Here is a 15,815-nt window from a genome sequence, read left to right as displayed (position 1 = left end):
CATTAAAATCAAAAACAATATAACAGACCGTGAAAATACATTAATTGGAGTAAAGCCTGAGTAAAAACTTTAAGGCCAGTAAAGATTTTGAGAAAATGTAAAATGAAATAAAAGGAATTCAAATAATATCAATTGTTAAAGTTCATCGATAAGAAATAAATGCTATAAACATAATTTGTAAATACATACTTATGAGAAACATGTGGTTATTTACAAAGTTAGAATTTCTGCCTGAGTAGAAACTTTAAGGCCACCAGTCATTTTTTAAAAATATATATAATATAATCGTGTAATTACCATTGCAACTACTAGCTTGTGACAACGCTGCAATTTTCATATTTGTCATACGTTTCTTCGAAGTATTGGTGATTTTTGTGAAGATGGCGAAGGGTAAGAATTTAACTGATCGTGAAAGAGGAGAGATCGAAGCTTTGTCTTCAGCAGAAATGAGTAGTCGTGCTATTGCGATAAAGATAGGAAGATCAAAGACTGTAGTCAACCATTTCTTTTTTTTTTAAATTGAAAGACAATTATGGTAAAAAGAATACTGGGGGAAGAACTAAAGCTTTGTCCTCGCGTGATGAAAGAAGAGTTTACCAACTTTTATCTACTGGAAAGTACTCAACCAGTAAACTGATTCCGACGACAGGTTTAAAAGTTTGTCAAAAAACGATTTATAACACAATGAGCAGGTCTGAAAGGTTCACGTATACTGCAAAATTGACTAAGCCTCAGTTACTGCAGAGACACAAAATAGAGCGTTTGAACTTTGGCCAGAAAGTCATGACCTGGGACAACCAATGGATAGAAATTATATTTTCTGACGAAAAACAATGGAATTTGGATGGACCAGATGGATGGAATTTCTACTGGCATGATATAAGAAATCAAAAAGAAATATTCTCCAAGCGCCAATTAGGTGGAGGGTCTGTCATGACTTGGGGTTGTTTTGCTTACAATGGTGTGGGCTCAATTGCATTCGTTTCAGGTAGAATGAATTCACAAGGATACCAAAATGTCCTAACAAGTCATCTTTTGCCAAATGCTGAATGTCTTGCTGGAGAAAACTGGAAATATCAGCAATACAATGAATGCATCGATCCATTCGAGTAACAGCACAAAAAATTGGTTCCAAGTCAACAATGTTGAAACTGTGAAATGGCCAGCTAGATCACCTGACCTCAACCCAATCGAAAACCTTTGGGGTGACTTAGAAAGAAGAGTATATGCAAATGGGAGACATTTTACATCAACTACAGAGCTGAAATATACTATCGAAGATGAATGGTATAAAACCGACCCCACTTTTTGTCAAAAACTCGTTTCATCCATGAAAACAAGAATATTTGAAGTAATTCGAAGAAATGGCTCCTACACAACCTTCTAAGAATTTGTAATTTTTTTCTTATATGTTATTTTCTATGCTGGCCTTAAAGTTTTTACTCGGGCTCAAATATTCATCTGTGTGTTCTGTAATATTTTCTAATAATAAAATAGTTGCAAATTAATTTTTCTACTTTTTTAGTTTTATTTAAGCTCAATAATTAGCAATCAAATGGTATTGTAATTCCTCAGTTTAAATGTTTCCGTTTTCTCAAAAGTTTTTACTCGCCTTAAAGTTTTTACTCAGGTGTTTAAAGTGTTCCAAAGCATATGAAAAAAAAAAAAAAAAACTTTTCCGGAAGATATTGACTAATGAGTTTATGCACGTCTTATAAGTTATGTACTAAATATGTGTGCCGCCCAGACGGAATAGTTGTTAGGGGAGTCTACTGCGGTACCAAAGACCCCGGGTTCAAAGTTCGAATCGCTGAGAAGGCATGTATGTTTATAAATGTATAATGTCTTTGCGCCTGGAGGCACTCTAAATATGTGGCGAGCCAAGCCACATATTTAGACCCTCGGATCCATCCCGCGGGATACCTTGCCAACGACAGGCGCAATCTTGCTCTCCTTCCCTCGCTGAAGATCGTGGACTTTTTCTGACGCTACTCTCAGACAAGTGAGATAAGTCTGAATACAACTCAACTGAATATGAGTTTTTGATAAATATCAGGTTATTTTGAAACTAGCAGAAGTACCCGAAACCAGTTAAGTTAGATTGAGAGTAAAGTATCTAACAAAAGAGCGAACGATGTCGCTGTAATCCTTCTCTAATAGCAATGCAAGAAATACGATTCATGGTCATACATTTTTCAGTCTGATGCGATATAAGACACACATGTCAGCAGAAAAATAAAATAGCTGTCTCTCATTATATCGGCAACAATGGCACACGGTTTTTAATGATTTTCGTCTTTCTAATCAAATGTTCGTGAAAGCTCAAGTTCCGGCCAATGTTTCACCTATATTCAATTTTAGTCGATTAAATATGGCAAAACATTTATAATAATTGATAAAAAATGAAAAACGCAAACACAAAAACAGACATTCTTCCTTATATATATATATAGAGAGAGAGAGAGAGATTTTGTAAAAGTTACAAATTTTTGATTAACTGTAGGGTTTATATTGATTTTAACTAACATTTATTTTAAGCTATCTTTCCTGTCAAGCCTTTATTTCCCCCTAGAATTGCCAATGCCAAAGTATGTAAATTGTAGTAGAACGCGCAGCGTATTCAAATTTTAGCAGAAGTAAATTGAGATTAAATAGAACGGAAACGAGATTGTAAGTGTGCTTCTTGAATCGCGAGCGTGAAAGTTGCTAGGTAGAAATTTAAGAACCGCGCGTTTCGGCCTGTGTGCCTATCTCGGCAGTTCGTTGAATCTTTCAACTGCTTAATCAGTAAGATCGCTGAATCTCAGCTGTATTTTAGAAAGCGGTTCAGTTAGTTACGATTTTAGAGCCTCGTAGGTAGTGATCTAGTTGTTTATTCATCCTGTCATTAATTTTTAGTTTCACATTTCTGTTTTTGTTATACCGCCGGTTCGGCGTAGTGTGTGAGCGTCAAGTGAACGCAGCTGTTATTTCTAAAGTGGAATATAAAGGGATTTAAACCCTTCTTACGAGTTGTGTAATTTACAGTTCATAGCAGTCACTACCATAGTTGCTGACAAGTTGGGGCCACGCAACACTACATAACAAACTCTACGATTTGAAAGCGAGCAGTGGCAACACTTTTCGATATACAGCATTTTTATCTCCAACGTGCGAGACTGTTGCCACTCGGGTAAATGAGTACGAAAATTAAAGTTTTCATAGTTTGTAATTAATATTTCTGATTTTAGCTATTTTTTTTTTTTTTTAAATGGACGTCGACCATTCCCAGGACCCAGAAAAGAATTGTAGAAAGTTTGGTGAGGATGTCTATAGTAGTGACTGAGTTAATCGCGAACAAAACAGATATGTGTTGTAAACAAAACACACAAACACAGACATTCTTCTTTATATAGAGAGAGATAAGCAGCGTTTGGGTACTGAAATATAAACAAAAGTTATCAGTCCTGATTTAAGAATCAGCATAGCAAGCAAAACATTTTTTTGCTCCGGAACATCTGCAAATTAACTTCCTCATTTTAAAATGAAACGGGAAGTGTTTTATTTTCGAATACTACTTTACTTTTTACGGTATTTGCTTTTCAGAAACATTTCCAAAGAACATAATAATTCATTTAAACAAAATTAAATTAAATGATTTTACATAAACGTTTTCCCAGGCTGCTTTCTATTCCTTGCGGATGTTTGAATGTTATCTTTTCTCGCATTGTTTGCACGCAATGTAAAGGACAATCTTGTCATATACATATATCTGCACCAATTATGTGATATAAAGCTTTACTTCCTTGTCTGTTGTTTTAATTTCTAACGGACAATATAGTGGTCTTGCAGTTCCAAATAATATTTCCGTTACCACTTAATAACTATCTGAAACGCAGTAAAAATATAGTAGAAGATGTACAGTTTGTGGCTCTAACTTTCATAAACACTAATGTACGGAAAGAGAAGAAAGTTTTTATTTAAAATGTGTATGATAATTAAGGCGCTAAAAGAATATCGTATTGTTTAATTACAACAGTAGATAAAATAATTATATTTACAGAATTCACCTGCTAATAAAAGGCGGGGGCTCCTAATTAAAAAAATCATTAATTTATCAATCTAATTAGTTTATTATCCCAAAAAGCTTTAGCCCAGAAGTGCCATTAATTTAGTTTTGGCATTTTGTGACGTTCCACTGTAAACGGCGTTTCACTTTTTAAATTGTTGCCACCAAATATTATCGCCCGGTAAAAGTTTTAAAGAAATTAAATAACAAGTAATCCGCATAAAAATATGTATGTTTCTCGCATTGTGATAAAACAACGGTACCGAGAACCATCAAATTTTGAATAACGTAATCCTCCACCCGAATATGGGCATCTGGAAGCCTCCATTTCGAGTTTGTTTTTATAATTTTTTGTTCCTATTTTGCAAAGCGTTTATGATTTTTAATCAAGAAACTCAACGATTTCGAAGCAAGCAATGGCAACGCTGAACGTAAATAAAATAATTTTTTATCTCCAGAGCCCGAGACTGTGTATCGGAAATTCTAAAGATATGCTCATTTTAAAATTATTTTGCGATACTGCTGCTGAACCAAATTTTGCGGTTTAAGTGCGAAGAACATGATAGGTAACAAATAAAGGCAACACACAAAACATTAAAAGAAAAGCCTTCTTTGTGCGTAATATAAAATCTAAAAACTTCATCTTTTAACTTTTAAATCTAAAAACTTATGGTTTTTTTCAATATAATTAATTTATCAGTCGATTAATTTGTTAATTTTTATTTATGTAAATAACAAAATCGGCATTGTTAAACATACAATATATTGCCTTTTCTAATCTATCATGAGCGCCTCACGCTTTTATTATTCTCAATGTAAAATTGTAGGTGAATTCTGTAAAAAGAATTATTTAATCTCTTAATTCCATTCACGTGATAAATTATTTTTCTCTTTTTAGTGCATTAATTATCAAACAAATTTTAATAAATGCTTTATTCTATAAAAACTATTTTACTTTTATTTTATTTGAACAGAAATGTAGTAACATTCTAACTGTAACTGAATATAAAAAACACTGATGTGTGCACCACATGACTTCCTTGTTCGAAATATTAAATTATGCGCATTTTTTCTTGCATTTCATTTAAACTTATTTCCTTGAATTTCATTAAAGATAGATTTCTCATTCAATTAATTCAGTTCTCACTTCGCGACAAGGCAAAAATACATAAAAACTGAAAATGTCTATATTAAAAATTGAAAGATATAGAAAAACATAAGACTAAATACAGTTAAAGCAATAAAAACCAATTTTTACAATTAAAATTACAGTTCCTACGCAAAAACAAGCAAGAAGGCAGATTTTTTTCGTGCACAAAACTTAGTTTACTTTTGGTACTATTCGACAAAATGACACTGAAGGTGCAGAAATTGACTTAATTCGCTATTCTGCTAAGTTTCAAAAGTAAATAAATATGGCTCCTATGCTGAAAAAAATTAGACTTAAATCGTTGTTTTAAATTGTTGATAATTCTACAGCTATTGTATGCAGATTAACTAAAATCATAAAAACCTTAACCTGAAAACAAGAACAACATAATTTTTAAAGCAAAAAAATGCACATTTTACCAACATATAAGACTAAAAAAACTGAGCTCACGAAGCCGAATAACATACTGGGTGTGTATAGAAGAAGTAGAAGTGTTGATCCATAATGACTAGAAAATTCGAGGCGAAGGCAGATTAAATCTTCAGTTTTATTTTCAGCAACATGTTGTGGCTACACACAAGTCGGCACATTAAATGTGCATGTTCCAAAAGGCTTATATTTTTGATAGATTTGCAGCAAAAAAGAAGAAGCAGACAGTCTACAGTCAAGCTAAGGCAAAGCATAGAAAGAAAGTGCGTAACGTTCAGGATGAAATCTTAAGTCAAACTGAGTTAGTTCTGGTTCTCAAAGCATTTTGATTGGATAGTTAATATTGCTGTAAAATTATTATTAGCTGCTTGAGTTTTAGTTCAGTTTACATCACCAGAATTACATAAGAGTCATATGACATAGATTATTCTCGAAATGACGCAGTGCAAATAGATGTTGCTATTTTTAGAATAGAGAAGGGAAATTAATTTACGTTGAGAATTTAATCTTTTACATATTCTTTTTCTTACACACATACACACACACACACACACACACACATATATATATATATACACTTTTGGTGTGGTCGATTGCAGCCAAAACGGGAGCTGCACAACTACATGTTATAGGCCCTATGTGCAAAATTTCAACGTTCTGAGGCTACTGGTTTTTGAGTTATGCCAGATACATGCATACCTACGTACAGACCTCACGAAAAAAAATCTCTTCTGGATCCATTTTAAATCTGTTTTGCAACCCATTTTAGAGAAAAGAGTCCTTTATTCTGTTCTCAAGTACAGATGTCGCGTAAAAACATCGTTATATTGCATTCGGTAGCGGTCAAAATGGATATTTTCTTTGAAATATCACACGCGAAAATTTTCGCAATTTCAATACTTGATTTTACTTCGTTCAAGAAAGTAAAATGAATTATTAAATCAATCACTTTTTTTAAAACAATTCGAAAAAATAGGAATTCTGCAACTGAATTCGCCAAGCAAGCAACTAATTCAAACCTGTTTTCGGTATAAAGTGAAAAAATTTTAATTACAAACCGAATTTGCTGTATAACTAACTAAAGCAATCACTTTTAATGTAGCTTAGTTTTTAATTATTTGTATGAACGTCGTCAAGGAAATAAAAATAGCTTCTGTTTGGTCGAAACCGTTCATTAGCACAGCAAACCTAAGGATTTTAAATCTTGTAACACGACGCCATTTTAATCATGGAGGTAAGAAAGGAAGGAGTGGCCAAACCGGCACTAGAAGTGAAGCATCGCTCCGAAGCTTCGGTCACCAGATGGGGTGTTTTTTGTTTACATTCAGAAGCTCGCTTGACAGCGCTCTGATAGTATTTCGATACATGACAGTTCCATACAAATCGAAAAGCGGGACACTTCCGCATAAAAGAAACATTCCTAGTATGATGGATAATAGCAGTTTGTATAGTTTAGCGACATTTACGTAAAAATCACATCTTGGTTATTTTTCGATAACTAACAACAGCGATTTTGATTATGAATTTGTTTTATAAAATTCTAAGCTGTTGGACTACAAAAATACAGATTTTGGCAAAAATGTTATGCTTAATGAATGAAAAATACCTCACCGTACCTTTAAAATTGTATACATCTTTCGATACCCTTGATACAGTATTCGCTTCTTTTTATTTTATGTTCCAAACGCCAAAATGTTTTAAATAAAATAAAATTTTTTCACATCCACATATTTATTGTAACATGTACTTTTTAAAAATTAGTGTAAATTACTTTACTCGAAAAATATAGTGAATGCACAGAAATTAAATATTTCCACATGCCAGAAATGAAAAATGATATTTATGCATGTGCTTTCAAAAAGCAGTGTATCTGCATTTAACAAAATACGTAAATATTTATTAAATTATTTATAAGTGTATTTGAAATGAAGGATTTATTTATTCATAAACAACTGTAAAAGTTACTGTGAAAATAATCCAATTATTAAATGTATCTAAATTTATAATGATTATAAATATTATCTAAATATATAATAACCTTAGCATTGAATTGTAAACATAAATTGACATCTTGTTGACAAATACGTTATAAAACTAGTTCAGCAAGAATTGTTCGTACTGGAAAATAATCTTTTAAAAGGTATTGTAAAGCAATTTCTATGAGATGCGTACTTAAGAAAGTAATAAAGAAGAATTTTGGAATATGTATTGTTGAAATTCAGGGTAAAAAAATCTGATAAGTATAATTAAAAGAATTATTCCTCTTACATTTTATAATAACTCGGTTACAAGTTTTAAATAATATTAAAAAATAATCCTTATTTTATTCTCTTTCAGAAATATTCAGAGAAAGTCAAGTATTATTTAAAGTATTTCGCTATTAAAATAAAAGGTGCTCTAATTTGAAATGGACCGAATAGAGACTTAATTATAAATTGAGTTATATTTTTCGAATTAAAAGATGCCTCAGAAGCTAAAACATCATGTCACATTTGAGAAAGTATTTTAGGAAGAAGCTCTATAAATAAAAAAGAAATAATGCATATTTTTAATATTAGCAATACAATAAACTTTGATCTTAATTTTTGTAATCCTTAACCGAATAAAATAGAATTACCTTAATTTTTTTTTCTAATGTAATTAACGAACACTTGTGAAAATATTTCATTCAAATTAAACTATTCTGAGCAAACGGTTCTGTGAAAAGTACAGTATTTAATTTCGTTCAGAATGAAATGATGTTTAAAAATGTATTCTTTTCATATACTTAGGACTCTGAAGTATTGTAGAAAAAGAAAATATATACATTTATATGCATATTTACAACGTAATTACAAGATATTAGATGGATCAAGGATGTTATCTTCCATCAAAACAAGCAGCCGTGAGTGAAAGAACCTTCCCCCCCCCCTCTTTTCTAGCCTTGAACTCTATCCAGTAACATTTCTCAGCACACAGGACGAGAGTTGTTTCTCTTAAATAGAATGGAATTGGGAATATTCTAAATTTGAAAGTTTAGTCTCAAAAGCAGATGCTACGAAATAAGATCACCCGCTTGATTATCTAATATCCGGCATTGTCTGCATTTAATATTTTATACTTTCTTGAACATCCTGTTAGTTCAACATGAAGCAGCGGACTTAATAATGTTAAGATTTGAAAGATTTATTTTGCTTTGTTTATAAGGTATTTTCGCCTACCTTTTCTGCATGCCTGAGTGGTGTATCGGTAGCACACTCAACGCGTATTCGAGAGCCCCAGGTTTGAGTCCCGGCGAGGGCATGGCTCATTTTTCACGTCTCCTGCTTCAAAAAAAAAAAAAAAGAAAAAAAAAAAACTTAATGTTCTTACAGTGGCGCCAGAACTAAAAGGTGGTGGATGATAATTTTTCACCACCAGGTTTTGGCGATTGGGTACCCTAATCCGCGGTCGCCCTTTAAAAGGGAGAGTATATAAAGTATTTTCTCCATTCTTCCAGCATGCCTTCGTGGTACACTCGGCCAACACCTTCTAGATAGTTACAAGCCCCGAGCACGAAAGCGTGACAGCAGAAGGCCGATCGCTCGTGGCTACGCTCTTATTCACTAATTGCTTTACTCGCTTATTTACTTAGCTCCTACTTGTTTCCGGTTTCTCCCCCACTTCCTATTTACGATATGTAATTTGTAATAAAATTTAAAATGGAATTTTTAAACTTATGAATTATATTAGGAAGTCGGGAAGATTTCGTTTTTTGCTGCATTGAAAAGTTTAGGAATGAAAGCAAGCATAAAAGTAAACAAGTATGGATTCTGTTTTTCTCTATTTATTTATTAATATTATTAGATAATCAATAAAACCTGAACTGCAGTTTTCTGTTAGACTACAGTTGGGAGAAATTACTTTAGATTCTTTTGACTAAAGAGATGAATTTTTTCCGATGAAGTAGCATTAAGAGATGCATGCACGCTATTTCAGATTTCATAAAGATATAATTTTCAGAATGAATTTAATCTAATATTCATTTGCATAATTCATCAGCCAATGAAACTAAAACTATTTTTTATTATTTTGCTATTGTTCTCTTCAAACATTTCATTTCAACTTGATATTCTAGTGTGAAATGTAGTGAAAATGTTTTTGGAAGAGAATAAAACATTGATTGCTACAATAAAAATACGTTTGTGTTTTGAAAAAAGTGATGTTTCTCAGGACTTAAAAATTGATACATCATTACATTTAATAAATATAATTTATAGTGTTTACTTCCATGCATTTCTAATTAATTTATGCTTTTAATGTATACTTTTTCGTTGCCCTGCGTTGGCAACACACTTGGGGATTTGTCATCGCTAGAATGTAGCTAACTTATTAACTGTCCCAATACTTATTTTAAAAAACTTAACTGTGTTATTTGATTATTACTAGATGTTTAAGTATGAATATTTCTTTATTATAAGTTTTCAGTTTGGTTTGAATAAACTGAGAGTAGCGAGATTTATTAAAGCTATTTCATATCGAAACTACTCTTTCAATCTCATTCCAATATAGGAACGTAAACATATAGATTTTTAGGTTTCTTTTCAGTAACATCATTTCTTTTGCAAATAAAATTTTTAACAAACCATTTCAACAAACTTAATTTTTACTTCCTTCTGCGAAGTAAACGAAGTAATGTAATCGCGAAATTTTTCGAGTCTCATATTTCAACGAGAATATCCATTCCCAAAGTTTCAAATTAAGCAAACAAGCAACTTTAGTTTGTCGTAGATGTTTTCAGAATTTTTTTCCCCCCAAAGAAGAAGAAAAAATTCTGCTGAATGTTTTTTGGAAACACTTGTGTCTAAACGTCTCCAAAACCTGTAATTCAAAATCCCTGTCAAATTAAGGTTGCGTTTTCTCTATAATTTTAAATGTTTAAGTGTAAACGAAACAGATATTTGGCGACTTAAAATCCAGCGCTCATTTAGGGACATTCCTATGTCGCTTAATAAATTTTATAATCTATTTTGATCTTATTTAGAAAATTAACTTTTATTTGACAACTTCAGTCTAAAAAATTATTTTACACAGTTATGATCATAATTAACCAAATCATTGATTATAATAAGCCATGTATTTTCCATGTTTTCAAAAGTTATCACATGTTACTTTGCCTTTTCAAGCCTCGAACGAGATCGTTGACAACACTAAGACCTTGGTTACCTTCTAGTGCAGAACCAGGATGTTTTTTGAGATACGGTTCTATATTCCAGACATTATTGGTAGCGTTGTCATAAGCGTCGACCCACCGGTGGCCGAGCGGTAAAATCGCTGAACAATTCCGTCCATAGTTCGAATCCTACGAACGGGCTGGCTGCAAGGGCTTGTTCTTGGTCTCCCCAATGTGTAACGTGCATACGAGCCAGTTTTACTAAGAAAGTCCTCCACGAACACATTTCTGCTCTTAGAGAGGTAGACCTCGCTCTTAGACAGGTAGACCTCAGGTAGACTGTGGCTTTGCCACAGTAAAACAAGCCATAATACCTTTTCTCATTTTATCCTATCAGTGTGCAGTTTTATTTGTAAGCTGGTTAACAAGAAAATTTTTTGTCTTTTCATTATTAATTATTATTTATTTATTAAATATCACATTCTTTGTACTTACGCCACATAAAATTCAGTTCAACAGCAAAATTACGAAACATTTAAAAATGGCATATCTTTAGAATTTCCGATAGAATGTTATAGGTACGTACATTTATATTCACTATATTATGGTTATACGTATATTTATATTCACTATATTACACTGCTGGCCACCGTAAAGGTGCAACACCCTGAAGGAAGCATGTAAATAACATGAAATTTGCAACATGCATTAGCGGAGGTGAGATATGCAAATGATTAGAATTTCAGCGCAGGCGCACATCACGCGCCCTTGTGGCGTCACTTCAAAGCGCTATTTAAGGCTTGGAGTTTTCGACGATTTCAAATTCGGCAATTGTGTTTTTCTTGTGGTTTTTTTCAAAAAAAGAAACGATCAATTATGCCTCGTAGTAAACAGCGATCATCGTTTGATCAAGTATCCGAGTTCGACAGAGGAAGGTGTGTATTTATTTAATTTAATTATGGCAAAGCACACTAGGGCTATCTGCCTAAGAGGAGGGATGCCTTTCGTGGAGGACTTTCTAAGGCAAACTGGCTCATATACACCGACAGAGGAAGGATAGTGGCCTATTGAGAGTGGATTATCTTTCAGGGAAATTGGTAGTCGTATTGGATGAAACCAAACAGCTGTAATGCGGATATGTGACTGTTGGATGCAGGAGGTTTACGACGGACCGACGTGTTCGATCGCATCCACCTCAGTGCACCACTTCACGTGATGACAGGAACATTGTGCGCATGCCAGTGACGGATCGCTCAGTCACATCATGAACCATAGCACAGCACATTCAGTCTGTAACGCATCATCCAATGTCTGCGCGTACCATTCGGCGCCGCTTACAGCAGAGTGGTGTGTCCGCAAGGCGTCCATTGCTTCGTCTACCCTTGACGCAGAACCACAGACGTCTCCGCCGCCAATGGTGCGATGAAATAAGGATGTGGACGGCAGAATGAAATGAAATTGTCTTTACTGACGACTCACGCTTCTGTCTGCAACACCACGATGGTCGGATTCCAGTCTGGAGACACCGCAGAGAGAGGATGCTGAACAGCTGCGTTATGCACCGCCACACTGGTCCTGCGCCGGGTATTATGGTATGGGGCGGTATTGGATATCACTGTCGCACTCCTCTAGTACGCATTGCCGGTACTTTAAACAGCCAGTGCTACATCTCCGAGGTGTTGGAGCCAGTTGACCTTTCTTACCTTCAGGGCTTGCCTACAGCCATATTTCAACAGGATAATGCGCGACCACACATGTCACGCATTGTCTAAGGGTTATTCGTCAATCGCCAGATTGAATTGCTTCCCTAGCCGGCTCGCTCTCCAGATCTTTCGCCAATAGGAAACATGTGGTCCATGGTTGCTGAACGATTGACCCAGATTACATCCCAAGCTGCCACATGAGATCAACTTTGGCAACGTGTGGAAGCTGTTTGGTCTGCTGTACCCCAAGAACACATCCAAAGTCTCTTTGAATCAATGCCGAGGAGTGTGGCAGGGGTGATCTCCAATTATGGCGGCTGCTCTGGCTACTGATTCTGGAAGGAACCACACTTCACAGAAGTCTTTAAATTTAATCATTTGATACTTGGTCAACATGTTATCTACTAAATAAATTTTGTTGTGATATCTCTTGTCTTTCTTGGTGTTGCAATTTGGGTGGCCAGCAGTGTATTTCTTTAAAACCTGGCCACTACCGCGTCTTGAAATAATTATCATCGAAAAAGATATTATTTTCATGTAATTGTTGAATATTTCTGATTAGGCTATTAATGCATGTTCATTTAAATCAATCATATTAAAAAGTTGAAAAATTCTTAGGAACTGCGTTTATTACTTTTAAATTGCTTAGTTAATTACTTAGTAACCTTCCACATTTAAATTTGAAAGTATCGTTGGTTTTTTTGGGTGCGGGAAAAGGATAAAAGTATTTTATTTCTTGCCGCGGTAACCATTGTTTTCATAGAGCCGATATTTTTACTTAAATTCGAAAGACCGCATTTCATTTAAACTTATTTCCTCAAATTTCATTAGAGATGTATTTCTCATTCAATTAATTCAGTTTTCATTTCATGGCAAGACACAAATACATAAAACCTCAAAATATCGTCATTAAATATTGAAAAATGTAGAAAAATATGAAACACCAAATGTAGTTAAAACAATTCAGAAAAAAATTTTTTAGAATTAGAGTTTATACGCGAAAATAAACAATTCGGGCGGCAGGCAAGAAAGCAGCTGTTTCGGTCCACAAAACGAAAAGTTTCCTTATGGTCCCACTGTGTAAAAATGTGCAGAAAAACTTAATTCACTGCTCTGCTATGTTTGAAATGTGAACAAATATGGCTGCCATGGTAAAAAAAAATACGCTTAGCCGCACTTAAACAACTTTTAAATCGTCTATAGTTCTACAACTATTGCATGCATATTAACTAAAGGCATAAAAATCTTAACCGGAAAATAAGAATAACATAATTCAATAATTTTTAAAGTAAAAAATGCTCAATTAACGAACCTATAAGAATAAAAATCTGAGCTCAGTAACAGAGTTAGGTTTTTTTTAAGGCTGGAGACGTGAAAAATAAGCAACGCGGGATTCGAGCCTGGACCTGTCGAATACGTGCCGAGTGTGCTACCATTACACCACGAAGGCATGTTGAAAGGAGGAAGAAAAGAAGGCAAACCTACGTGAAATTTCTAAAAATGTGTATTTTATTTCGTTTCAGGTGGAATATTTTGCAAATAATGCGAAAATCATCGATTCAAAGGAGTATACATCGACTGAAGGAGAAAATCAAATACTCTACGTCATAGATGACATTCTCGAACCATATGTTTCAAGTACGTCGATGCCTCCGTCAGCTTATGACCTCTTGAGCCATCCCGAACAACACGATATAAAGGAGCCCCTAAGGTGAGAAGAGCGCGAATGTACTCTCTAATTATGTTGTTTTAACATGCATACATTTTCTTCCTGACATTTTGTATACATTTTCTTCCTGACATTTTTTCTGTTCTCACAGCTAAATTTCTTCAGCAAATATTTCATACTTACGCTAGAAATATTTTTATCAATCTTGCCGCAGTTCAGAATTATGTTTACAATAATAATGTCGAACTGTGTTGCGAAGTCGCTTGAACAGGATAGCTTCTGTTACAGGACAGCATGATGCGCAAATTTATTTCTTATATTAGTTTATTCGAATAAACAAAGAAGTAAAATAGAATCATGTATTTTAAAAACATTTTATTGACAATACTCACTTTCAAATGCAGAGATGTATTGCAAAGTCTAAGAACAGCGCCTGAAATTAATAAATAATGTCGGTTATAATCTGTTGAAATGAGTTTTATCTTTACAGTAATTTGCGTAAGTAGAGATAAATAATGAGCAATTAAGTTCCACAGTTTACTTTGTTGCCTGAAAAACCACCCTGGAGTATATAAGTTTCGACAGACATTGGCTAGCATGTTTTGTCGTATACTGTAAATCTTTGCCGAAAGCGAGGGTTCATTATTGCGTCAATTAACCTCTTCGTCGTCCGTAACGCGTGTAGCGAGTTCAAGTGAAACTTCCGCAGGGCGGCAGTAACTCGTTTCAAGCCTTCTTCTACATTTTAAAACTTTTAAACGTTTAAAACGCTTTCTAAATGTTCACTTGTTTGAGTTTTTATTTTTGTTTGTTCTAGAGGGCAGCACTTATCATACATTCTATTTCTAATTGAATTTGATCTGGCTTTTAGGAAGATTCGCGCCATTTTACATAAGATACAAGACAGTGAAAGATGGCTTCAACGTCTACTCAGCAGAAAAAGAGAAAAAATGAGGTTGTGAATTGGAAAGACAAGGAGGATATACGTTTGATGAGTACAGTCCATAATAACTCGATGATTGATGTTGGAACATGAGAAAAAACTGTAAAAAAATCAATAATTGTAAAAGATTACAGCACCAAAATGGGAGGACTGGTCCACCCGGATCAGATGTTATCAAATTATCCTGCTATTAGAAATAAGCAGAGATATCATTATTTTTCCATTATGCTTTATTTCCTTATAATTTTACTTAATACTCATTGACATTCATCCACTGGCCCACCAGCGGCCGAGCGGTAAAATCGCTGAACTCTGGTAGTTTGGTCCGAGGTTCAAATCCCGCGAACGGGCTGGCTGCATGGGCGTTTTCGTGGTTTTCCCCACGTGTAACGTGTATACAAGCCAGTTTCCCTTAGAAAGGCCTCCACGAAGGCATCCTTCCCCTTAGGCAGATGGCCCTAGTGCGCTGTGCCGTATTCTCAATACACCATTCATCCACTACGAAAGTCATGTATGGAAAGTTATGATGTACAAAGAAAACAACATTACACGCTACGAAGAACAGACGGCCGCTGGGGGGAAATTTTTGCGGAAAGGAGAGGGCGGCGAAAGGGTTAACAGGGCAAAATCGCTTTCCACCAAGTGAACTTTCTGTCGAAAAGAACGGGTTCAGATTCAGAAACTATGGGTAATTTATACAAATCTAAATAGTATTCTAATTAAGGCGGGGGAAAGGAAACAA

The 15,815-nt window shown here is 34.3% G+C and overlaps 1 protein-coding gene across 3 annotated transcripts in view; it reads left to right on the top strand.

Annotated features, from left to right (window-relative positions):
* The window catches only part of LOC118181971 (fasciclin-1-like), a 330,859-nt gene that overhangs the window by 164,195 nt on the left and 150,849 nt on the right, over positions 1-15,815 (top strand). For all 3 annotated transcript variants that reach the window (XM_085808714.1, XM_085808713.1, XM_085808715.1), the window contains exon 4: positions 13,985-14,172. In XM_085808714.1, the coding sequence (XP_085664840.1) occupies positions 13,985-14,172 (188 nt within the window). The remainder of the gene's footprint in view (positions 1-13,984; positions 14,173-15,815) is intronic.

The sequence above is a fragment of the Stegodyphus dumicola genome, chromosome X1 (genome assembly GCF_044657685.1).
Source record: "Stegodyphus dumicola isolate Sdum_Otavi_A_Nest chromosome X1, ASM4465768v1".
Lineage (NCBI taxonomy): Eukaryota > Metazoa > Arthropoda > Arachnida > Araneae > Eresidae > Stegodyphus > Stegodyphus dumicola.
This window is presented reverse-complemented; position numbering and strand designations above follow the sequence as displayed.